Here is a 27,149-nt window from a genome sequence, read left to right as displayed (position 1 = left end):
TTAAATCAAAAGTGGTTTGTTTTTATTGGTCTTTTGCGCTGACAAGTGGGCTATCATTCTGACGGCTCTACCTGTCAGTGAGCAGCTGAAAATCCTCCGTTGACAATGCCCAATGCTTCCAATTAGGGGAGAATCAGACTCCTGCCGCGCTAGCCATCTTTCCACCCCCCTACCCCCCTACCCCAGAAGCCCACCTTCCCTCCCTCTTTTCTTCTGCACTCGCTCCTCGATCCTCTACCATTCCCCTCTTTCCCTCTCACTCTTGCTCTCCTCTGTAATATCTCCCTCCTCCTTCTCCTCCTTCTTCCTCTCCTCCACCTCCTCCTCCTCCTCCTTCTCTCCTGTTTCTCTCCAGGAGAAGGGGGTCTGTCTCCGCTGCAAATTACCGACACAAAACGAAGGTGGTGGCGGCGCTGGCGCTGGGAGCTGCCGGTCCAGGGCCCTGTCAGCATTAATGAGACGATGAAGGTTCATTTCGCCCGCATGCATGTGCTAAATTCTTTCTTGTGTGACAGCTGACTGGGAAATGTGAGTGTTAACCTTATAAAAGATTCAGCGGGTTCTCATTATTTTCTGTCAACTCCAGTACCTGATGGCGTTAAGGTGCATCATTTGCATCCCTGACTGGTCCAGGGTGCAGCACCAGCTCCAGAGCAAATACCTTTTTCTTTTCTTTTTTTTTCTTTGCCTGCCTCTTTTTTTAATGCTGTTTGTTTGTTGAGAGGAGTCATCTTTTTACATATATCCCCCACGAAAGACATGCTTTACTCGATGTTCCAAAACGATAGAGATGCCAAAGTTTATTCAAAGGCGACACACATTTTTACAAAACATATCTAGATATATATTTAACATGCCTGTTCAATTGGGCAAGTAAATAAAATGTAGCACAATGTTTTCTCTTTTTTTTTTCTACTCCCACACAAAAGCCCAGGAAGCTGAGGAGGCCCAGCAGGCATTATTAGTAGTAAAGCTTATGGACAGAATTCCAATAATGCCTGTCCACAGATAGATTATTAACACCGACAGGTCAGTGCGGACTATTATGATGAAACTAACTCTGCTGCCAGTTTATCTTGTTATATGTTTTATACTATTGATACATTTGCAAAAATTCATAGTGATAAGAATAAGAACATTGGTCTTAAATACTCAGAGTTAAATTAAACTGTAAGGCTGTCAGCCCAGACAGGGGGAGAAAAAAAAACAGTCTACACTTTACTGAAATGGCCCAAGGGTGTCAACGTTTGTTTTGGTAAAAAAAAAATAAAATGTGAGTGAAAGGTGTGGGGGCTGTTTAATGTGGATCAGTAACAAAAGTATTATTTAACCATTTGATGGAAACCAGATGGAGAGAGGGAGGTGGACAGACAGACAGACACACCAGGCACTGATCACTTCCTGGAAACATTCCTGTTTCCTCTTTTTAACATGGATCAATAACATCCTCCCACAACATCAGTTTGTGTGTGTGTGTGTGTGTGTGTGAGTGAAAGAGAGAGTGTATGTGTGTGTGTATTTCATCACTGTGGTAACAGTTGCACTGGCTCTCAAATTCTGACCATTTCCTGGAGAGGAGAAAAAAAAAGAAAAAAAAAATCGCTTGACCAGAGGGACACTTGTCCAAAATGAGCAGCAGCATGAGCCAGATCATTACACTACACTACAGTACACACACACATACACACACACACTCACACATACACAGCTATAGTCTAGCTGCCTAACTGCACTATCTCCTGGCAAAAAAGACACCTCTCAGACTTTTAAGTATTTATGGCCTATAATGTTAATTTATTTTTTTAATTTCAATACATCTGTACACTCTATGCATACAGAAACTATTATCATTTATCTGATAAATTAAGGAAACATTTACATAATTCTCTTGTTTCAGCTTCTCAAGTATCACGATTCTGTGCTTTTCTGTTTTACATATAATTTTACATTGAATATTTTTAAATATTTGGGTTTTGAACAGAACAAACAAAATGAAGATGTAAATGTTTCTTTTTTTTATTTGTCCATGTTTAACTATACAAGGACTATACAAGATTATCAATTTAATTAAAGAAGAAGACAAAAAAAATTAAAAAGACTAATTAATCTATAATGAAAATACTTAGTTACAGCCATAGTTTATCTATTGTAAAATAATTACTGTTAATCTGATAAGTAGCCTAAGCATGCTAAAGTGTTGTGGTTTTTGGAAATTCTTCCAAATTAATTATTTTCCAAGTGCCTAGTGGGTTTGTCTGTAAGCAGAGATATTACCACATTTAATCTCAGTTTAACCAGTTTACTGGAGTTTACCCCCAAAATGCAGACAGAATAAAGACATGAATTCACAATATAGTTTGGATAATAAACAGTTAAAATTAAAATCAAATAAATCAAAAAGTACGGTTGAGAAGAATCGCCTAATGAAAGCTTCTCTAAGTTTTAAAGGCCACGTGATGATCACAAAAAGGAAGAAGTGAGTTTAATCACCTTATGATTTATTTACTACAACATTAGTGGAGCCTGTGGACACACAGCACAGTGAGGATAAAGAGGGGAAGACAAAAACACTGGGAGAGAAAGCATCAAACCACTGCTCCTTTTCATGCACCAGCAGAGGAGAAAGAAACAGCTAAGTCAGGGTGGGTGTGTGCTGCCTTATATCTGTGTTGTCCCCGCCTCATATGTGACAGCTTGCAGCCGTGATGGGACCCCATGGGAGCGGGGAGCGGATTCACTAACCTGCCGGTGTCTGAGACCAACGCGCGCCTCCAATCTGGTGGTCACATGGGGTGGAGAGGGAGGGAAAAGGAGGGGGAGGAGGGGGTGGAGGTGCGGGGGTGTCGATGATGATAAGGGGGTTAGTTAGATTATTAGGGGCTGTCGAGGCCGTCGCGCGGGGCAAACTGTTGTGCAGGATGGAGCTAAAAGTGCACACAATGGTATTTCACGCATGTTAAGGTGGAAAGTGCGCACAATGGCGAATCACGCGCCTTGAAGTTTTGCGTCACGCTGCTCAGGCTATTGTATATAATTACCAGGGGCCATTAAAGCGTTATTATGCTCGAAACGCTGACTGTTCCTTTGTTTTATTACACGTTTTCAACCTCAAATGTTCTTATTTGAAAGGCAACATAAACACATCCTATCAAAGTGGCCATACTGTGTCTGTTTTTGGGAATTTAAAGTTGGGATTTTTGACTGAAGTTGAACAAACAAAGGGTAAAAATATGCAACAACTAAAAATAAAAATGCCAGATAAAAGACATAATGGTCAGCAATAATAGCAAAAAAATTATCAGGGTTGTAATAAATAAAAAATATTTTAACAATGAAATCACCACTACCAAATACTACTACTACTGCTACTACTACTACTACTACTAATTATAATAATAATAATAATAATAATAATAATAATAACCATGATAGTAATACCTTCTAAATTCTGATTTTGTCAGTTTTGTTAGTGTATTTCTCAATATCTACACATTTATCTTACATCTGAAAAAAGCGTTACGCTGGATAAGTAACAAAACAAAACAAAAGTTAAAATTAGTGATGATGATAAAATCTAAAATGTTGAGGAGAAATCTGTGTAAAGTGGAGCTGTGGAGGTGGGAAACGAATCTAGTCAAAAGAAAAAGGAGTCGAGAAGAAAAACGCCGAAGCCGCTCCACATAATAACCCCATTATAAGCCTCATCAATGATGTAATGAAAGCAAACAGTGTGAAAATTGCCTGTAAACAGTTGGATCTGAGTCTCCTGATGAATTCAGTGTCTCTTTTATCAAAGTGAGGATGAGCCAGGAGGAGAGGAAGGGAGAGGGGGGTGGGGGGGATGGGAGAGACGGAGGGAGGGAGGCAGGGTGAGTGGGCGTGTAGGGAGGTCCACTTCCAGCTCCCCTCAGCCAATGAAGGCTTGTCACAGGGGACTCACGTGGACGAGGCGCTCTTAAAACCTAGCTCCTGACTTTTCCTCAAGTTCAATTTTTTGGGATTCCCTCCCACCCCCATCACATCTCGTCCTTTTACTTGCCAGTTGTGACTATTTAACCCAGTTTACCTCTCCTTTTTTCGCTTCTGCGGCGCGCATCGCATCGTCCCCGCGTCTTCCGCCTCTTCCTCTTTTGCTGCTTTCTTTCCTTACTGCAGCTCTCGGACTCTCTCTCTCTCTCTCTCTCTCTCTCTCTCTCTCTCTCTGCTTCCTGTTGTTTTTTTCTTTTAGGTTTTGCTGTTCTACTTAAAAAGCATGCGAACAGTTTTCCTCTGTCGCCTGTGTGGCCACATGACGAGCTGCCCTCAACATTTTCCTCCGGTCCTCTGTCAGGTCTGACGCGCCTGTACCTGTCCATGGTGCTGAAACGCGTTTCCGCGAAGAAACCGGCTCCAAGATCTCCAGAAACAGTTCTTATTTCTGCATCTTTTCGTGTCCTGCAGGTGAGATCCTTTCAGCGACGAGGTGTGTGAACTCAAATCAGAAGGAGTTCATCCTGAAGGAAGCAAGAAGAATCGATTGTGACTTCAGCGGCTGCATCGATTTCAGGAGGACTCGTCTTTTTTAGACTTGACAAAAACCAGAAATCGGACGCATGGACGGTTGTTATAACGCAACTTAGACTGGAGATATTTTTCTCTGTAAACAACCAGTTGGGAAACTGGAAATAGCGGATGAATTATCTTTATTTGTAGCGTATCCAAAAGCATTTTTGTTGGTGCAGGGAGGGGGTTCTTTCTCCTCTGCTGGATCAACTGAGACTTCAACACCCCCCCTTCCTCCCTAAAATAAAACTTGTCCTGAATACCAAATGGTAGTTTGAGGAGGCCGCGATCAAGACAATGGAGGCGTCCGCCAACGGGTCCAGTTTTGGCATCGACTCGCTGCTGTCCCACAGGCCTGGAAGTCCGGTGTCCAAAGGGGACAGCCTGGTGGGGGAGTGCCGCTCGCCTCTGGAGTTCAGCCCGCGATCAGACGTGGAGAGCGGCTGCTCCTCGCCTCCGTCGCCGCGGAGGGAGTGCGTGGAGGAGGTGGCCCAGAGGCAAGGTCACGGCGTCGGCTTGCCGCCGCACCTCCAGCACGCGCAGATATCGGCGGGGTCGCAGCAGAGGACCGTGACCTCGTCGTTCCTCATCAGAGACATTCTCGCGGACTGTAAGCCTCTGGCCGCCTGCGCGCCCTACTCCAGCAATGGACAGCCGACTCAGGAGGCGGGGAGGCTGGCCTCGAAGATAGCGGACGACTTTATGGAGAAAATCCACAGCAACTCGTCGTCAGACAGTGAATATAAAGGTAAGGACAGAAAACTGAGTGTCTGATACTGTTCTGCTTTGGGGACTGGAGATTGGAGGTGGAAACTGATTTGATTTCATACTGGATGGATTTCTGGTTCATGTAGACAAGTTATTCAGAATTATATATTAGTTGTACGTGGAGCTCGTTCTTCCTCTGGACTGACTTTATTCCCCTTTATATTTCATCTTTTCAGACATATATATTTTGTATGCTGTTCAGCTGCTGCTTGTCTGGTCTTGGTGCATCAATTTTTTAATTCCGGGCAAACCTCATTAAATAATGATCAAATAATAAATAAAATAAAATAAGAGGGTCATAGAGGGGTCTGGTAAAAAAAAAAAAAAATGTAAGTGTCCTTTGGACATGGGGTGGACAATAATAAATTACGTTTGAATTAAACTCAAACTACTATCCAAAATATAATTACAAACTTTTGCTTTTAATTCTAACCCTAACCATAGAAAGATTTTTTAAAAAATAATTGAAATAGATTTTTTAAAGATGTTTTAGGGTTTTTTCTTTTTTTCATTTTTTAATTATTTTCTGCCAAAAAATATTTGGACACTCATCTTTTTTAAAACAATTTATGAAAGCGTAAACACAAAGAAACAGCAGATAATATTTTTCAATAAACTGACACTATATTTCAGTAATAGTAAGAGGCCGCCGAAAACCATCAATGAGCCAAAATCGACCCGAGCTGCTGCTGTTGTATCACGGTGGCGAAAACATGCGATTTGTCTCCGCACGGTAACAAGCTAATGACTTTATTTTCAAGCTAAGTTATTACATTAAAACTGTACGGGTGTATGGCGCGGCGTGTTTGAAAGCTTTTGCATTAGCAGAATATCCAGAAAGCATCTGTTGATGTCAGGGAGGCAGAGAATGGGAGAGATGACAGGGTCGCCTCCAGATAAATACCATCAAGGGCCTCTCTGTTTCCAATCATGTCAGCCATAACAGACATGTCACCTCCATTGACAGTTTAATGAAGCAGTGCCTGGAAAGAAGACGACCGCTGTAACAAATAAACAACTAAAATCACATTTAATACACATGAAAAATTATTATTATTAGCATTATTATGGTTATTACATGACACATTTCTTCTTGATTCACTTTTCTTATATATCTATGGACACGGCCTCACGACATCAATTCGCTCAACAAATTCTGTGCGTGTGCCCGCGTGCGTGCGTCCTGCGCGTTCACGTGTGTCACGGTTATGGATGGAGATGCTCATCGACGCGCTGATTGATTGAAGAAGCCGCGGGGCCCACAGAGCGCCTGTACGGTGGCTTTGATTTCCACGAATCAGCCCTCCTATAATATTTCAGGGATTTGATGCAATTTGTCCCCGGCGCTAATCAGATTTGTAACCGCGCAAGGCCGCCCGGCTCTTGATTTCCACTCATTTCCACGGTCCTGTGAAGTTTCTCCGGTCGCGGTTGAAAGGCTCGTCCTTCCCTCGTGGCTCAATTAGGCGGATTATTGTGCTTCTTGAGACGACTCAACTATTCAACTACCAGGATCTCTCGCCTCGCTCGTTTCTCCTCCCATCCCACCACCACCACCCTCTTTTTCTTCTCTTTTTTCCCAGAGAATTGAAGGAGTGTATATATCAATGCTCGCCCTGACATGACACCACGCAGAAAAAGAACAAAGACTGACGGGAAAAATATCAGATTGGAAGTACGAATATTGGAAGAGGCTTTTCATAACAATTTAAGACCAAATCAAATAGCTCCATATCGCCTATAGGCACTGTCTCTAACGGCGCGATTCACACCCTGCAGCAGAGACTGTTACTCCACCTCAAATGTTTTATAAAACTAAGCATGCTGGGAAAAAATCTAATGTTTTTAAAACATTTACAATAAACCTTTAAAGTGTTTTTCTCATCCTCTTTATAATAAAGCAAACTGTACCTGGAAGACACTGGTAAAATGTTCAAACCACGTGATTTTAAAATATTTCAAAATAAAACTTTAAAAAGTAATTTCCTCCACTTTTTTAATTAGATGTAAAAACAAATTAAACGCAGTGCAGTTTTAAAAAGTTGGGCTTAATCACATCTGTTAAGCAGGGGAACACGTATTTTTATTATTATCATCAGCATATTATTATTTCAAATGTGCCACTTAACCCTTATTACAGCTCCTCTCACAGGACATGCTGCTCAAAGTGTTTTCCTCTTTGACACTGAAGTTTTTAAAATTCAGTTTTGCCTCGATCCAACCAGACCCCATTTAATATTTTACAATTTTCTCCTGAATTAAACCCTTGATTAAAGTGAGCAGCTTCACACTTGCAGGGCCGTAACGTTTACTGTTTTTAATCTATTTTTAATTTAGTTTATAGTTTGATAGTTGTCTGCTTTATAGGCTGTGATGCTGCTGCACAGATTTATTCCTGGAGGCTGCACGTCCACACAAAGATGGATGTAGCGTTACAGTGTACAGCGAGAGAGGCCTTATTGGCTCTAGTTTCACTGCTTCTATTCTTTTTTCGCCTTCTTCTTCTTATCGACGCGGTTTGTGTCCTTCAGTGAAAGAGGAGGGGGACAGGGAGATCTCCAGCAGTAGAGACAGCCCTCAGGTCCGGCTGAAGAAGCCCAGGAAGGCCCGGACGGCCTTCACGGACCACCAGCTGGCCCAGCTGGAGCGCAGCTTCGAGCGGCAGAAGTACCTGAGCGTCCAGGACCGCATGGAGCTGGCGGCGTCCCTCAACCTCACCGACACGCAGGTCAAGACCTGGTACCAGAACCGGAGGTAAAGACACTGCTGTTGCTTCTAGAGACGGGGGGAGGGAGGGAGAGGGAAGGAGGAGGGCTTGGGGCGAGGTAATCTGGTTTCTCACGGCTGACTCAGAGATGGACTCAGGGACGCCATGTTTTCCTTTCACCATCACCCTAAAGGTGGCATGAGTTCACTTAACGTATGAGTCACTGCCACTAGGACTTCAAGTAACCACTCTATTAATTATTGATTAACCTGTCATTTGTTCGCGATTAATTGATTAATCGTTTAGTCCACTGAATGTCAGGAAGTGCACAACAAAACAAATTCATTATAAAACCATCACATAGCGGAAGACTCTTATTTTGGCATTTTCCTTTTTAACAGGTAATTTATCAACAACATAGTTTGCGATTAATTTTAATTCAATTGATGAATCGATTAAACATTTGATTAGTTTCAAGTCTAACTTTTAAAACAACACACATCAAGTAAATTTACATGAGCAATTAATGATTGACAACTGCTTAACCGATAAACTCGTCAATAAACTATCACTGTCAACGCCTCCAGGGTGGAACTTTTATTTTATTTGTATTTTTTCGGGATTAAATTTCGATTTTTAGCATTATATATATATTTTAAATCTTATATTTTAAAAATCAAATCACAGAAGCACATTTTTTCTTCCATCACCACTATTCTCTCTAGAGAGTTGTCAGTGCTGAGTTTTTTTTCCTTACGTTACTTTTTTTGAAGGTTGTATCCGATTACAGAAATAAACAAAGACCCCGTAAATAGATTGCGAACCGCGGTGTCAACTTTTTGTAAATAAATAAAACTCCACGCAGCAGGAAAAGAAACCGTCCTCGACGATGTAAAAACATGTTTTCTGCAGTTTTCGGTTGAATTACCTTCAGCATTTGTTTGTCTACAGCTCTGACTCTCAGGCAGCTAAATGACATAAATAAATATAAAAACACAACACTTTGGTGTATGAATAATGCATCGTTGCATGTGTGCATATCAATAATTCAAACAAACCACTATATCTACTCAATTATCTTTATTATGAATTATTCACCTGCATGGAGTGCATACTGGCAGCCTAACAGACATCCTTGGGTGTGAATACAAGTGGCAGGTTGGAGATTTTGGTGATTTAAAATAGAAAAACAAAAACAGATGTACTCCTGACTTCTAATTGGACCCCAGGTAAACAGATGGGAGTGATTTTGCTGTGTCAAACTCAAACGCACTTGCTTCATTTATAGATATACACGTGCTAAAGCCTAAAACAGCGTCTTTTATCTCTTCCAGGACAAAGTGGAAGAGGCAGACGGCTGTGGGACTCGAGCTGTTGGCGGAAGCTGGAAACTACTCCGCCCTGCAGAGGATGTTCCCGTCCCCGTACTTCTACCCGCAGAGCCTGGTGTCCAACCTGGACCCCGGAGCGGCCCTCTACCTGTACAGAGGCCCCTCGGCGCCGCCGCCGGCCCTGCAGAGACCGCTGGTCCCGCGGATCCTGCTGCACGGCCTGCAGGGAGGCAGCGAGCCACCGCCTCCGCCACCCCCTCTGCCCCCCATGTCTGGCGTGCTTCCCCGGCCAGCTCAGCAGCGGTGAGCCGGGCCCCTGCACATGTTTTTTTTTTTTCCTTCATCGCCGACCTTGGCAGCTTGGGACTCATTAGAAGAAATAAAACAAAGACGGGAAAAGATAAAAACGTGACGAACAAGACAAAAAAGAAGAAAAGAAAAAACTGCTCAGCCTTTCTATGGTACAAAAAAATAAAAACCGATTTAGGCTGAACCCTGTGGACGGAGCTTTGTGGCTGACACTCAAACTGTCTGTGTGGAAGGATTTTTTCTTTTTTCTTTTTTTGGGGGGGGGCATGAGCTTTATTTATATCTTATTTATTTTTCAATATGAATCAAAGTATCTAAGTTATGTATTTATTTGATCCCAATTTCAGTATTTTCAGTGTTTTGCTTAACAAATAAAACTGTTGGTGGCACTTTGACCTCAGTTCAAAGCCGATTAGACCCCCTATTATTATTATTATTATTATTATTATTATTATTATTATTATTATTATTATTATGTGGACGTTCATGGATAGTGGCAAACGCGGATACCAATATCTTTCCATGTAATTTGAATATAATGTAAGGGGATCCAAAGGAACAATTATTAATAATTATTATTATTTTATTATTATTATTTTTTGGTAATTTTTTTGTCAGTGACTTTTTCCTTACACGTGAAGAACAAGATGATCAGCAGTCATAAACATGTAAATAAGAATATTTTGCATTTTATTCGAAAGAGACTGATTTTAAAAAGAAACTTTTTTCCCTTTGTTTGTTTGTTTGATCTATTATAGTGTGTCTTTTTCCAGACCACGGTGATCCAGTTTTAACATAATAGGCTAGATTAGCCATCAGAAACTATACAGGTGAACGAGTCAGAATTAAAAAAAATTTAAAAAATAAATAAAAACATATTGTCTGAGAAAGGACGGAAGGACTAACCTGCCTGGACCCTCATATAAAGGCACAAACACGAGAGCTACGGAAAGAAATAAATCTATATAAAGTCTTTTTCTTGTTCTTAGTTGAAGTTTTAGCGGAGTAAAAATGTCAAGTAATTTATAAAAAAGAAGCTGTTTTATCCCCGCAGAGGGGTGAATGGGGGGAGGCAATCACCTCAGTGATGTTTCTTTTTATCTTTTTTCTTTTTTTTCTCGAAACAAACCGATTGGACACGGGTCCACGTCCAGGTGTAACTGCCTGTTGATTTGCTATAGATGTATTTGAACAGACGTTGTGCATTATTACTTATGTTATTTCATATGACGCCGTGATAACCCTTAACTGTTATTACTCTCCTTTGGTGAAAATGTATATTGCAGATATCAAACTTGTGGAGTGGTTCTCGTATATTTCCTGGATCGTTTTTAAATTTCTTTTTAAATTTATTTATTTTTTTCTTTCCTCTCTAGCTTCCCCCGAACTCTCTCCCCCATTTCGTGAAGTTCTTTTTTTTTTTTTCCTTTTTTCTTTTGGTGAATTTCACAGCAAAAGTTGGACAGAAAAAGGGAGGGGGGATTTGATGTAAAAGAGAATTACTTTTATAAATGTGGAAATAAAAGTCTTTCATTTAATCACGTGGCTGCGTGAAGTATATGTGTGTGAAACGGAAATGCCACGAGGCTTATCAGGTGGAATCAACACGTGGAGGGAGCTTGTTCTTTAAAATGGAATTGCTCCACTTAAAACCTAAAGGAAGTGGACAAAATAATAGTCTAATGAAACAACTATCTGATGCTTAAAGTGTTTCATCTCCCTGATTTATCATTACAGCTTGGAGCCGCAGCTTGTGGTTGTGTTGCATCACATTTAATAGTTGTCATGTTATATTGTCCTCCAGCTCTGTGTACAAATAATTTAAGGATTGCACAGCTACAGCTCTAGAATAGAAGTCTTAAAATACAGAAATGCTGCGTGATTTCGTTGCAAACAGCAAAATACTCGCGCTAAACGTGGAAAATGTAACAGTTTGACATTAAAGTTGGTATCTGACCACATTCAAAGAAAAAAAGGACCTTCCTATTAAATACAAAAACATACATTTACAGTTTAAAGGCCCTTCTGATGTTTTTGGCTGCCCACTGTTTAAAACCAGGGGTTCTTATTATAAAGTGATATGAACACGTGTCGGTGTCAATGAGCAAAGGTTGAGGAGAAGGGCGGCGAAGCTTTAATTAAACAACTCCACTTTTTCGGAAGCAGCACGAAAATAAACACAATTTTAAAGGGGCTCGCGGGTTTTTCTATTAGAGCAAAAACGTGTCTGAATGAATCTGAACATGTCTGTCAAACGACTTCTCCCCTCTCTGTTTGGTTTAGTGTCGTTGATTTAATTTGTTTAATGTTGAGATGAAGGCGTGATAAAAAAAAAAAAAAAGTTAATAAGAGTGTCATCAGTGGAGCACGCGCTTAAACATCCGTTTTCTTAACCTTTTCAAAAGAAGAGCGGAGATTTGAGGAAAGATTTTTACAACCAACTTCAATTTGGACAAATGTTAATGTTATTCTGTATTAATTACAAAAATATTAGGCTACTTATTAGACTTTATTTTTCAAACGCGTGAGCAGTTTTGATTGAAAGGTACACAGGTGAAAAAGTTTGATTAGAAATTGTTGCTCATGCACGACCAACCCCCCGCCTTCCTCTTTCACACACGTTCAAATGTGCAATCAAAGATCAATTCCAGCTAATGTCTTTAGAGAAGCGCCAATAAAGCAGAAGGGTGTTCTGTCCAAAATGGAGCCCCTGTCCTGTCCATGCCCCCCTCCCTTCCCTCACGCCGTCACCATTCCCACTTTCCTAAATTAACAGCAGCAACTCCAATTCGTTTTCCATAAACAATGCAGGAGATGAAATATTAATGTTATGTGCGCAATTGTTTAAGTGCCCTAAATGATCCCATTTGGAAATTGATTGTTTCCATCCTTCTTTTCCTTGAGGGTGCTGGATGTGCGCTCCTCTGCCAAACGGTTCCAACAGCTGGTGACCGGGCTGGAGCTGACTGCAGACCGGGGATCAGCGTAGGGACAGCTGGTCAGCGGCTCCACCACCAACAACACCCCCTCCCTCCTCCATACAAATTTCACCCAACCACCAACCTCGCTCTCTCTCCCCCCACCGCTACCCTTCCAAGTCTATGTGGACTCAAAGTTATCCGGCCGTGGCGCGTTGGGGGTTAAAGGAGTTCAGGCTGACGGACAAGACTTGGCGTGTAGGATGTTAACGATTAGACAAAAGACTTTAATAGGTTTTAATTGAAAGTCGATAATGGGTTTGATAGCCAGCTCCCCCTGCTGTCATGCACGCATGGCACCTGTTATCTGGGGCCTCCACTTAGTGGCTGACCACGCCGTGAAATATCAGACTGACGGGCCTGGTAACTGCCGCATTTATGATGCGTAAAATTGCATTAAAAATACAGAGCGTGCGGGCGGGTTCTGACGACCGGGAAAGTGAAAAGGGGAGAAAAAGGGGAAGAGGACAAAAAGAAAAAAAATCAAACACCTCCCAACTTGCCAAAAGATCATTATAGTCCCATCATGAGGATCCGTGACCGATTCAGATAACGACGACCCTTTTTATGAAAAGGGGGTTATTCTTGCAAAGTGTACAGCTGATTATATAAGGAAAAGCCCCCGTGTGTCTTGTTGGATGGCTCGGAGATTTTTTTCTCTCCTCTTTTCTTTGCATGTGAAAGGCTGGTGGTAAATCCCCCGGCTCTTACCGTGGATTGTCCCCGGCTCAGGGTTAATGAAGTGCGGATGGAGTCTCGTTGAGCTCCCGACAGACAAAAAAAAAAAAAAAAAAAAAAAAAAGCTTAGACCCAAAGGATCAGTGACTCTGCTTAATCCCATGGACTCCTAATAATAATAATAATAATAATAATAATTAAAAAAAAAACTAAACAAAAAACACAACCTTTTGATGAAATTAAGAGTGAATCAAAGCGTAATTTGCATTGTGCTCGTGGTGTGAGAGCTTTTAGATTTTCCTTTCATTCCTTTCAGTGTGGACCAATGAAGCAAATCTGCAGCTCGCATTAAGACTGTTGCAACACACTGCCAGCGTTTTGTTTAAAAAATCCGCGGGGGAGGATGAAAAATAGATCAATTAAAAATGTTCAAGAAACGCATGGCCTATATTTTATCCCCTTCAACAATAGCCATAAACGAAAAGAACTAATTTTACAGTTTCGTGCGCATGCAGCGAAAATGTGGCTTTATATGGAGCTATTATATCTGCTGTTAGTCAGAGTGGAAATTACATCCATTTATTCCCACATGCCTATAGCCTCTATATCCTACATACTACATGTATGTGGGGCATTTTGGAATAACCTTTGAAGCCATAATAGCACACACACACTCACACACAGACGCGTTTCAAAATAGAGCAAAGGCACTTTATTACACACAGACCCTCATGTGTAATACTCCAAACAAAGTGTTTGACTTTGGCTCTCAAAAAAGGAGAAGTTAAGATTTTTTTTCCTTCAACATCCATACACAAAGGCTTGTTTTTTCTCTCTCTTTCTGTTAACAGAACAATAAAAGTTTAAAAAATTAAACATGGAAAATGATTAGCTTGCTTTTTAAAGAGAAAGAGAAATGAGAGAAATATGCCTTTGTGTGTGTTTCTTTTGGAGATATAGCAGTCTGTTTTAAATGGGATCACAGGATGCCTCAGTCTATATGGTAAAACTGTAAATATAGGCTACAGTTGGATGCACTGATGTTCAGTTTGTGTTTGCTGCCTGTGTTTAGAGCCTAAGAGCAGCCAGGGGAAAGTAGGACAAACTGTAGGTAGGCTACTGACCCCAACAAAGTCATCATTCTCCCAGATATATTATTATATCCCCTTCATATTAAAATCTAAAATAAAAAATGCCACCTGACTTTATTCACCCAACTAAATTCTTATGCTCAGATAGGTGAAAATATGAGGCAGAGGAAAAAGAGAGGAGGTTAACATTAAAATGAATCTGACTCAGCAATGAACAGAGACATTTAGAGAGATGAAGTAGGCTACATGATGAAGTATCAGCAAAGTGTAAAAGGGGGGAGAGAGTGTGAGGAGTGAAAGGAGAGCAGCAGCCTGCCGGTTAGAGATCCCCTCCTTGCCTGGAGGTACGGGGGGCCGCGAGGAGGAATGAAAGCCTCGCGGAGTGGAGGGGAGATAACCCCACTAATCATTTCCCCAATATGACGGGGGAGAACTACAAACTTGGGTCAGGGGCGCGGGGATTGACATCCCAATCTCGGCAAATAATGAAAGCTTTCCTCTCGGATCAGAAGGAGGGTTAGGGAGGGAGACAGAAGCGGAGGAGAGCAGGAGAAGGGGGGACAGACGCAGGGAAGAAGAAAAAAAAAAGAGGTGGAGCTGCTGCTTCACAACCACACACATAGCCTTCACTTGAAACCTCTCATTCTTTCATTTCTCCTGGACTGCAGAGGACAGTGAATATCCAAGTTGACTGACTGAAATTAGCATGTATGTGACAGCAGGTAGGCTAACTAATACTACATTCAAGCCATGATGGCAGAGTGGGAAGAAAGTGAACACATTATTCCAAGACAGTCACCCCAACTACTATCCTTGTAATGGCTAAAAAGTCATCAAATTAGCCATTTTTAAATAGTGTTACAGACTCAATCTGTAGTCAACAAAAACCAGGAACAGGCAAATGAGCTGACTGAAATATTTTTGGTTTAACACAGGCTTTATGTAGATGTAACTGCCAGTGATGGTGGCTTACACCCATTTTGTTGATACCTATGTATTTCATAAAATCCTGTAGCTGATTAATTCACAATATCTCTGAATCTGTATTACAAGGATGTGCTTAGCTTAGCTGTGCAAGAATTCTGCCTACATAAAGTCTAAAATTGTAAAAACTGTATAGATAAGAAAATATTAAATCAACACAAAGCATTTGTCTAAACATTCATATAAAAAGCTAACTTTTTGTACTTTAATAGGCCTATTTGGTGCTATTTTAATCCAGAAAGTACCCAGCACTGAAAACAATATGGATGGATGACTGGGCTTCTGCAACTTCAGCTACTGGCAATGTGCACTGAAAGGGATACAAGCAATACAAGCAATAAAAACAACTGCATTGTCAAAATCATTGATTGTTAATGATTATTAGGTTGACCCTTCATTTGAATTGTCAAATACATTCAAGAAATATTTAAATATAAGAAATGTTAAAATAAAAATGGTCAGTGATTGGTGTCTACAGTAAGAGGAGGTGCCCAGATGATGGAGGGGAGCCTTACGTGGTATATTATAGAATCCCAATGGGAAATTTTAGTAAATATGTATTTTTAAATGTGCTTTAAAAACACACTGTGCCCACTTTTCCCAGGGAGTGGTGGAAGCCGTGTAGCTCGCAGCGGGGGGCCAGTGTAAGCCACATTACTATCAGATGACACAGAGATTATTCAATCAATACCTCGTTGTGTTACGGCAGGCTTCAGCACCGCCTGCCACACTGCTCTCTAAGCAGCCACTCCAGCCAGACAACATGGCAAAACACCCTGAGGCCCTGACCCCCACCAGCCAACCGGCCCTGGAAATGCCTCTGGGACCAGACGACAACATCAAGCAATGAGTAAATCTCACACTGATCTGTCCATGACTTCCACACAAAGACATTTGAGGAAACAGCCATAAAATCCCAACAAACAAACCACCAGTCTCTCTCTCTCTCTCTCTTTTTTTTTTTTTTTTTTTGCAGCTTCTTTCAGAGTGAAAATGCAAAGTTATTCATCTGGTGCAGACACACACACAATGTGATAAATTCCGCAAGAGCAAAACAAGAGGACCACACAGACTGGAAAATAACTCAGACTGTTTGATGTACAGATATGAGTTGGCTCGACTGCTGTCTTTTGGTTTATAGTGACGATAAATGCATCTGCTCGACAATGAGAGCCTTTTCACAGCTGCATCTTAATTGACATTTTTTTTTGTAATTTTCATGTTTCTATATACTGAAAGGTTACGTGACCCTGAATAGATGGACAGAATTTCATCCCACCACTGGTGTGATCATTTAAAAATATATTCTAATCCCAATATACATCCAAGGTCAACAACCTAATAAAACATATTCTCCAAACTCTGCAGAAACAGCAGATTTTCCTTGAAACTATAGACAGTTTTCAATATGGCAGCCATTTACTATTTATAAGTGATCCCTGCATACAACTTATACATGTGGAGGAGTGTCCCCAATACGGTCTCATTTGAAAGTGGGCTAAATTAGAGGGAACATGCAGTTCCTTGGACACCCCTTGCAAACCCTGGGGGTCACTGACCAGGGCCACTGGAGGGCGGGGGGAAGGGGGGGGCTCTCACCTCATAATCATAAAGGGAGGAGAGGCCATCAATAAATGATGAGGAGTGGTATACATGTATTTTTTAACGGTGCCTCCGTGTGATGTCTGGCAGCTCTCTCACACTCCTCCTGTCTCCTGGTGGAGGGCAGAGAGCAGAGCAGGACCACGCATGTTTGAATTAGGCCCTTCTCCCTCCCTCTCTCTGTATTGGTTGGGGTGAGGAAGAGGAGGTGGCTGAGGTGGGGAGGGTGGCATGTGGCTAACAGGTTCCTATGATTGCCAGCAGGGTCACTGCTGTTTGTCAGTGTGCATGTGAGTGAAGCAAAAAGAAGGAGTGATTTGAGTGGAGGTGTGGAAACAGGCTTAATAGAAAGAAAACACAAATTCATAACATTCACTAATTTGCAAATAAATGAAGTCATTGTGGACAGGTGCTGTACCCACAGGTGCATCAGGTAAACACACTGATTATGTAACCAAGACAGAAATATGTACATGTTAATTCACTGTATTATTAAAAAATTAAAAGCCTGTTAATTATTTTTTTACCACTGATTCATTGAAAATTAATTATACAAAATTCCAAAAATTGTCCTCAGACTAAGGTGACATGTGCAAACTGTTTTATCCAACCAACAGTGCAAAAACCTTAATCATATCCTTCCAGCGATAGTAATTATCAGCAACCATGCTTCTTATCAGTGTATTTATGATTCAGGAGGTGGAGTATTAAATGCCTAATAGATTCCCATCTAAGTATTATTACAGGATTAAACATATCATCTGCAAAATTCATCCAAACTGTTGATTTTCTTTTTACACCGAGCATTCAAGTCTCTGCACTGGATAAATTATGGGAAAGTTGCAGAAATGTCAGGGGAGCAGCGCTGTAGTTTCTGGCAGGAAGGAAAATGATTGATGTTGCTTGTAGCCTACAGGGGAGCAAGCAAGCACACTGACGACAATCGATTCAATCAAGTGATGGCAGGCAGGAATAACAACACAGCCCGAGTTTGATTTACATGTAAGAGATTTCACAGATTTATTGTCATTATCAAAGTAGAGGCAGGCGGCTACTAATACAGCTACATGAGCACATTCATGTGCTTGTGCAAGGCTCTTCCCTATTTACAGCTGAGTGTAAACAAATTAACACAATGTCAGCTTTTATGTATGAACATATTAATACATCAGGTGGATTTGAGCAGCTGAAAACTGTGCGAATATTGTTTAAAATGCTCAACCAGATTATTCAGAGTCCAAGGTGACATCTTCAAATCGCTTGTTTTGTCTGACCAAGTGTCTAAAAACTAAAAATATTCCAAGCAGCAGCAGACAAGCAGCAAATCCTCACATTTGAGAAGCTGAAACTGGTGAATGTTTGGTATTTTTTCTTAATAAATAAGCAATTATCCAGCCAATTATCAAAACTGTTAAAACTAATTAAATCAAATAATAAATTAATCGATATATGATATAACCAGTATGCTATTTCACTTAGATTCATTTACTAGTTAACATAAATATTAAGCAAACACACCCATAAATATCAGCTACATCCATAAACTACTTATTCATGCTCACATCCACACACAGACAACAATATGATTCACTATTTGTGTTTGAGTGTGCCTGTTTGCCCATACGCAGTATTTATGTGTGCCTGTGCTCTCACAGGGTGTCAGGTGTGTTCATCTTGGGGCCAGAGATGTGGGAGAATCAATCAAAAGTGGATGGGTTGGGGACTTAAAGGGGGGGCAAAAAGCCCCTAATTGGACAAGTGATACTGGTGGTGGTGAGGCTGAGTGTGGGGGAGACAATCTACCTCAGTGACCACTCCTTGACATGCCATTTGCCTCTGAGGACCCCCAGGGCTGGCCGAGCAGCTGCCCGACAGAGCCATAACTCCAGGCCAAGGCGAGGACCTCGGGCTAACAAGGCGATAACGAAAGACTGGTGGAGTGTGAGAGGGAAAGACAGCGGAGAGCGGTAAAGCAAAAGTAGGAATAGACCGGGAAGTCAAGAGGAAACACAGATGTGCTAAGACACTTTTCTGCTCGCAGAAACTTTATTCTCTAACACACACAGAAGCCGGAGATCTCACACTGCCGAGAGGATGGCTTTAATCGCAAAAGAAGCGGCATGGTTTCCCTGCCTTGCTCCGGATCCTAATACTCATTTCATCATCAGACAAACTGACACCGATATATTTACATGGAGCAGGAACGGCAGAGGAATTTGGAGGCATGTTGTCTGGGAGATCAGAGGCCTGGTTTATAGAATGGAGGCAGCACAAACAAACAGCAGCAAAGGCCCCTGGCTCTGCACACACACACATATAAACACAGACACCCACCTACACCCACGCCTATATACACCTGAGTGGAGGAAAACACACTCTCCCAGGTTTGAAGTTTGTCTGGAGTGGCAAGCCGAATAAAGTGTGTGAAGCGTGATGCCAGGTAGGAGAGAAAACCAGCTTCAAACGGTTATCAATACAATTGGCTGTGCCAGGCGCAGCAGTTTAACCTCTTTAGTGCGCGAGGTGTCTGCTAACTGGATGTGACGCTTTCTCTGGAAGGCGCCTTCTGTGGTGTCGTCTTCACAAAGACTCACAGGGGCCTGATGGGTACTGAGAGTCCCAGTTTAACTGTGCTGCGCCGCGTCCCTTTGACAGTCCCCAAACTCAACCATAATAACACCCCAAGAAAACACAACAAATTCTCCCACTTGCCAGAGAATAATAAAAAAAGGGAAAAACACAGGTTGTGATGTGCAGTGGAAATTTGCAAAACAGTAAATAGTGATTCAAGTGCTTCTCACAACAGATGTCTCAAGTTAGCCTGTTTATGGGAATCAACTTTTCCTGACTGCTCTCATAACACTTTTTCCTAAGAATATCAACATCCTCTTACACACAGTAAAGGACAAACACCATGAGCCATACAAAATAATTCCAACATATTTGTAAACATTGACACAAGTACAAAGATAAACAGGCTCCCTATAAAAATCCAGCACATCAAACACTTTTCCACACAGCACTGCAGCATGATTTATAATCTGCAACTCCATCTTGCTTGTTGTTTTTTATACATTATGCAATTACATCCAGTGTAATTACCCATCAAGCAGATTAAAAGGCTGAAATGAAATCACGTCTAATCATGTGCCCAGCAGTCAAACATCATCATCTAATAGCATTAATGTATGTCACATATCCTGAGGCGTGAAGCAGGAATAAAATGGCTTCAAGTAAAAAACGCAAAAACCTCCAGTTTTGCCAAGACGAAGAGCTGGGGAGGAAAAGGGCAGGGGCGCAGCCTGCCAAGGATGTGGCGGGGGCATTAGGGATTGCAGCTGGCGTGCAGTCAGGCTGGCTGGGCGCGGCAGCAGCCCCTGCACCCCTTGATCCTGCGCAGAGGCAGGTCTCAGCAGACCCACGGGTGCCAAGACACCGCCATTCAAACCTGGAACCATCAGCCTCCACATGGACACATAAAAACAGAAAAAGAAATGCACGGGGAGCACATGCATCTGCAGTATGTATATGCATGCAGGCACACAAACATGTCCTCCCCGCTTTGAGCACAGTCACACACACACACACCCACACAAACACAAACACATACACACCTCTGACAGGCCGTACACAGATGTTCCCGTGATAACAATGACAATGTCAACACATACTGCTGCCTAACTCACATCCTAAGTCATAATGAACTAGAGGCACTGAGCCTCCATTTCTTCTTCTGGGCTTCTCTCTGACAATTTGTAGACTGCTCCTGGCTCCAGGTTGCATTCTGACCCCCAGGAGGAGAAAGAGGAGAGGAGGGAGAAATGGAAAAGAGGCTGAGAAAATAACAGTGGCTGGGTGTGTGTGTGTATATATATATATGTGGCAAGCTGATCAGGATGGAGAGACGTGTCACTCGGTACCGGGTTCTCCGTTTTAACGCCACGTCAGCGCATGACCCCGCAGAGCTGCTGTCCCCTTCAATTAGGCCTGGGAGAGGATTAGCAGCGAGGGGGGAGGCTGGGTGGGGGAGAAGGTAAAGGAGCGGGGAGATGGCTCGGAGAGATAGAGTAATTGGCGCGGCTAACGGAGTATTAAAGAAAGGGGAGGTTGAGTCGTAAGATGCAGCAGAGGGAAAGGTGAGGAGTCGGCAGGGGGTGGGGAAGATAGACCGGCTGATATGAGGACCCAGGCAGAGCTGGTACAGTGTGGTGAGGAGGCAGCAGAGACACACACACACACACACACACACACGATACAGAGGGGTAACTATAGCTCAGCTGCATCATGTTCTACTGAGGCTCCTATAGACACACAATCATCACTGTCTGACTGCAGACGGACAGACAGGATGTGCTGCGGAGGAGGGAGAGTCTCTGTCTTTGATGCTTAGTTTCCAAAATTAGGTATTTTAGAAATAAGCGACTTTTTAAAATTGCATAAAAATAGAAACAAAAAGTGACACAAGCCTTACGGTGGAAAAATGTAAGAAGCAGGGTGGTCTGTTCATTAAAAAACCCTACTTATACCTAAAATAATGATACATTATTCTCATATACGGGGATTGTTTACATTGTAGATGTTACTATGTAACCGTTAAGTTGTTTTAATCAAGCAGTATCTAATATACAGTGGATCAAATCAGTAAAATGACTGTTATTTCATCAAATTACATTTAAAAAAAAAGATGGCTTGACATTTTTCAAAATATGGTTATGAATAAATTTTTTCACACCCAATCTGTTCCACTCAAAAACCTCACTGATGCTTCCAGAGTTGGTGTCGAAGTAGTTTAGTGATTTAATTTCAGTCAATTCTGGGAAAATATGTATCTTTATAACAATGAAATTACAGTTTCCACTATATTTTCTCCTGGACTGAATATCCGAGGAAATTAAAATGATAAACAATTGCATTTTGAAAGATTTAACATCCAGAAATATAGCCTGTTGCTATCAGTTGAAGTTTACTTAACCATGACCTGAGAAAATTGAAAAGGACCTGACCTATGCCCTCCAATATATTTCAGGTTTTGAGCTACAACCACAAAACGCTGTAGCAACTCTACCCTGAAAGCCCGACTAAACAACAAAACAGTGTGCTGCTTTCCTGCTGCTCATCTCCATTAGAGCGAGCCTCAACCACGATTGCCAACAAGGGAGCACTGTGAGCCCTCGACGCTGAGAAAAACTGGCCTGACAGCTCCACTAAACAAGATAGAAAGGATGACGAAGCCAGAGAAAGCTGTGAAGAACTATTGTACAGCTCCTAGTGTCTACGTACACACAGTTAAATCAACTGCTGCTTTTTATTTTGGATGCTTTTATCATTTTGGATCGCTCACCTGAGCTCCCCTCGAAGCTATTAATTTTAAGCCACAAAGTTTACTGCCAGTGCAACGCCTTACATTTCTGCCTCTGCTAAAAGAGGGGAGGGCAGAGGAGGGGGGGAAAAAAGGCAAAGAGTAACTTATTGTTTTTATATGAGATCTATTCCCCAGGTGTTCTGGTCAATAATGACTTGATATATCAGTGACTGCCTTGCTATTTGCACTGTTTTCGGTGTGTTTTCTCTGCCTGTGATTGAGCGAAGCTATTTTCACACGTGGAGAGAGGTGGTTGAGGACCAGCGAGGCTAACGTCTGTTTGATCAAAGTTTATGTGAAATTTCCCGGGGCCGCCGGGGGAGCCGCTGTTTATGAACTGTAATAAAAAGAGTCATTTTGACAGTGTGACCCTGGTGCACGGGCAGGGGGAGGCCGGGGGGGGGAGGAGGAAGGATTTGGTTATGTCTCTGTTTGCAAGGAGGAGGTGCTCTCACAGGCCTCGCAGAAAGAGAAGTAAAAAGTGAGGAAGATAGAGGGAGAGCGTTACATGTCTTTTTTTGGGGAGGAGAGGGGCTGAGAAGACAAAATATGCACCTGTGGAGGATATGAGTAAAAGAGGGAGGGATGAAAAAGGATAAAAGGAATAAAAAAAAAAGCAAAAGTAAAGGAAGGAGAGAGGGAGTGAAAGGGGGGATTACACCCCCATGTTGTCTTAGCAGCCAGCCAACAGCTCTTAATGAAACACTTTGGTTCAATTTCTGATTCATCTCGCACAGCGTGATCAGCTTTGTCCCCAACAATCCTCTCATCTGAATTTAATGCATCATAAATGAGAAATTAGAATGCACACACTTCTGCAGACGGCTCTCAAACGGGAGGACAAAGACAGAAAATGAATATATGTTCCCGCGTTCCCACACGCTCAGGTACGTTATGAGAAAATGGCAGTCAATAAACAGGTATAAATAGTAACCTTTGAGAAAATCAAATAATGTTGACCTTTCACTAAGTCGATAGTGTAATCCTCTGTGCTCCCGGCTGCCTGCGGAGACACTTGAACAGTATCACACTTTTAATGAAGAGATGATTGGTCTCCAGGTTGAGAAGCTTACAGCTGGACTTGGACAGATGCTCTCCAAAAGCATACTAAATTATAGGTTAACGTCACATTAGCTATATTCCTCTCACAGGATGAAATCAAAGCTTAATTTAGTCTTTTTTCCCATCATTTACCTGCTCATATATGGCACTGAAGACAAACACAGCAAGCTACTACAGGGATCTTTTCCTTGACTCATGCATATGCACCAGAATTAAGGAAATTCAATGCAAGACACTAATGAAAATTCTAAATGGATTGATCAGCACCTCCTCCTGTCCTTAAGCTGATGTTCAGTGGGGGCTGAATTTAAAATATTTAGCAGTAATGAAACACTAACAGACGGCACCTAACAGTGCCACTCTGCACTGCTTTCTCTAAATAAACCTCCCCGGGTCAGTGAAACTGCAGGAGAAATCACTGCGTGATCCAGGGAAGCTTTGCTGTGACAACACTCCTGTCTAGTTCCTGTCTGAGATTTATCAGAGGTTTCACAAAATCAATGTAGCTCGCTGTAAGAAAGATCACAGCAAACACTAGAGACCCATCAGCCGTAATAGCCATCTCAACACGAACGGGGGGAAAAAAATACATCTGTCAGAACATATTACAGAAAAACACATGAGACAACGAGTTGAAATGTAGAATGTATCATTTTATGATGCTTTTCTCAATATATTAAGGTCTTCCACTCGCAAAAAAAGATAAACTCCTGGATTTCAGACCCCTGCAGAAGATTGTGTTTGTGCGTCTATATGTTGCACACACACGTGATTAAAATCTGTGTAATGTGCCTCGGACTTCCTGCCAGCCCCAAACCATCACAGCCCAAATCCATCACACAGCTCACCAATGGGTCTGTGGCTGCATGCCACACACACACACACACACCCACTCTCACACACACAAACAGACACACACAGAGCCAGGCAGAGGATTATTGAGGTAGTATCAAACAGGAATAATAAAGCAGGTTCTTAAGATTTTAATAAGAATAAAATGAAACAGTAACCACCCAGGGGCCAGCAGGGTTAATCCCTTCTATATTACTGAAAATAAAAAAAGGATAAAAACAGACAGGAGGGCAGAGCTGGAGCCAGAGGAAGGAGGGAGAGGGAGAGAGAGAGAGAGAGAGAGAGTGTGAGAGAGAGAGGGAGAGAAGAAGAAGTGAGGGCTGTGGAGATGAAATATAAGAATAGTGGTCGGGTGGTATCAAAAGTAGAGCCAGTTAAAAGGGATTGAAATTAACAAGCAGGTTTAAAATAGCACAAGTGGGCTTATAATTTCCTGTTCTTTCTTCTATTTTATTCTCTGACACACACACACGCATACACTCATACTGACATACTGACACACACACACACACACACACACAAACACACACACACACACACACAAAAGATGACACTGTTTGACTGTGTTTAGACTTGATGAAAGCTTGGTTCATTCCCTATGCGTTGAAACACCCGTGTCGGTTCAGAAGCATATTTCCAATGTCAAAGCACGTGCGCCGGCAGCAGATGGCATGAAACAGTTGGCAAGAGTGAGCGAGCGTGAATATCTGTTTACTAATAACCCTTTAATTACTTCAGATGGGCAATGGGATCAAACACCACAGACCCACACAGGAATTAGCCTTAAATGAGACTGGACTGAAAATCTAGGCTAACCCCTTATGTTGCCATAAAGACCTTTGCTGTGAGAATTAGCGATTAGAAAAACCCTTATAGACAGACAGTGGAGACACTGAATATTCTCTTTTCCACTTAGAGGGCTTTATTTATAATCAAACAACATAGCAGATGCTTTAATATAAATTTAAGAGGAGGGAAGAGGAGGAACATTCACATAGGGCTTTTTCTTTTTGTCCAATTTAAAAGTCGAAAACTCAGAGATATTCAATTTAAAATGACAGAGAAGCAGCAAATCCTCACATTTGAGAAGCTGGAGAGCCAGATACAAATACCTTTTTTTTTTTTTAACTTCATAATCAACTTCATAGCTGCAAGTAATGATTATTTTAACAACAGATTAATCTGATGATTACATTTTCAATTCATAGATTAATCATTTGGTTTGTAAAAATCCCAGAAAATAGTGAATAATGCCTATCGCACTTTCCTAAAGCCTGCAGTGACATCTTCAAAACCACAGATAATCAGGTCACTATCACATAAGCTGAAAAGAAGCAGCAAAGGAAGGTGGAACAAATGACTTTTTGGTACTTTTCTTCATAAAGACTCAAACAAACATTCTGTTTGTTTACAGAGTCTACTAAAATCCAACTGATACTGGATTTTTGAGACACACACTCATTTCTATACTTGAGAATTAAAAGAAGTTGATCAGCTCTTTGTTTTTAAACAAACAATGTTAACGATTGCTTACTTATTGGGTCGTATTTGTTAATAGGGGTGTCACAATTCTGAGACTAAGACAGAAACTACAATACAAACATTCACAATATTACACAGAAATATGGGACAACAGAAATTCAATACTTAAAACACATGTAAATCAAAAAATTATTATTCTGTTTAAAGTTAGGGCAAGCTGCATACGTAGATCACATCAGCAGTAAAAGTTAGGTCAGTTTAGTTAGCTCAAGATGAATAATAACCTAGACTGCAGACACCCCGGGTACATTCACGTCAGGAGTGTGGGAACATTTTGGTTAACCCCATCTGACCACAAAAACAAAACAAAAACAACTAAAGTATGAACGGAAATGTGGATTTGGAGTATTGTTACACCCCTATTTGATTATTGTGACCATATTCACTGAGCGAGACATTTAATAGCTGAAAAATGAACGTGTGATTGCTCTCTAGTGGATAAACTTGGCAACGCTGCTTTTAGTTCTTTTTACTTGTCAACCACATTGTCCAAAACCGATTGAGGAGTTGATACACTGGATGGCCCCATAATCTCTACCTCAAAAAGCATAAAATCCCTTTCGTTGATACACGTCTCTTCACTGTAACTAGTTCAAATTTCGCAGATTGCATCATTAAAAGTGCATATAGCTTCCTCCAAGTATGTGCTTCCTGGAACAAAGAGGCACTTTTAATATTTTGTACACTTAATACATATGCCACTGCTCATATGCTGCGTAGTCAAGTGTTATGAGGGTGCTCCCAGGGAGAAAATCCCTGCTGTGTGTAAATGTCATGAAAAATTCCTTCATCTGCCAGAATAACGTTAACCCTCTGCATTTTGTTCCACTGAACCCACCTCTCGGGCAAATGTGTTACAAAGACGTGCACCATCTCCTCAGCCTGTGCCTCGTTCTTGCTTTGCGCCTTTCATTACGTGAACGGGGAGTGAATGCCGTTCGCCGGCTGCCCTTTTTCGGCGTGGATGCATTGAGAAAGCATACATTTTAATGAAAGGACCTTTACTTTTGAATAACGGTGAGGAGGGAGGAAAATAAATTGCTGTTCAAAAGTAGATAATACTCCTGGCATTGTGGGATTGCCAGTGATTGGGCAGCTGTGTGGCGACGACCCCTACGCTGAGACCAACCCGTATAAATTAAGATATAAATAGCCTCATCTAGAGTAGTATTACCAGGGGTGTGCTTGAGTGCTCAAGCACATGCTTAATATATGCATGTAGGTGTGTGTTTGTGTGTGTCCCCATGAGGGAAGCAGAGAGAAAAAGAGCATGCATATGTCCATAGCACAATCTGGTTGCATGACAATTGTGTGTGTGTGTGTGTGGGGGCACGTGTGCAC

The 27,149-nt window shown here is 41.7% G+C and overlaps 1 protein-coding gene across 1 annotated transcript; it reads left to right on the top strand.

Annotated features, from left to right (window-relative positions):
* Positions 1-3,897: 3,897 nt before the first annotated feature.
* barhl1b (BarH-like homeobox 1b) lies at positions 3,898-11,195 on the top strand. The gene is made up of 3 exons (XM_018693104.2): positions 3,898-5,290; positions 7,842-8,064; positions 9,352-11,195. Exons 1-3 carry the CDS (start codon positions 4,840-4,842, stop codon positions 9,653-9,655), a joined length of 978 nt encoding a protein of 325 aa, XP_018548620.1. The 5' UTR covers positions 3,898-4,839; the 3' UTR covers positions 9,656-11,195.
* The last annotated feature ends 15,954 nt before the right edge of the window (positions 11,196-27,149 follow it).

Source organism: Lates calcarifer, linkage group LG9 (genome assembly GCF_001640805.2).
Source record: "Lates calcarifer isolate ASB-BC8 linkage group LG9, TLL_Latcal_v3, whole genome shotgun sequence".
Taxonomy (NCBI): Eukaryota; Metazoa; Chordata; class Actinopteri; family Centropomidae; genus Lates; species Lates calcarifer.
Note: the sequence above shows the minus strand (reverse complement) of the source record. Positions and strands in the feature narration are given on the sequence as shown.

Excerpts from the sequence above, each read along its gene's own strand:
- barhl1b (XM_018693104.2), top strand. The coding sequence starts at position 4,840 with ATGGAGGCGTCCGCCAACGGGTCCAGTTTTGGCATCGACTCGCTGCTG. Across the intron at positions 5,291-7,841 it reads GTCAGACAGTGAATATAAAG|TGAAAGAGGAGGGGGACAGG; the intron begins GTAAGGACAGAA and ends TGTGTCCTTCAG. Across the intron at positions 8,065-9,351 it reads ACCTGGTACCAGAACCGGAG|GACAAAGTGGAAGAGGCAGA; the intron begins GTAAAGACACTG and ends TATCTCTTCCAG.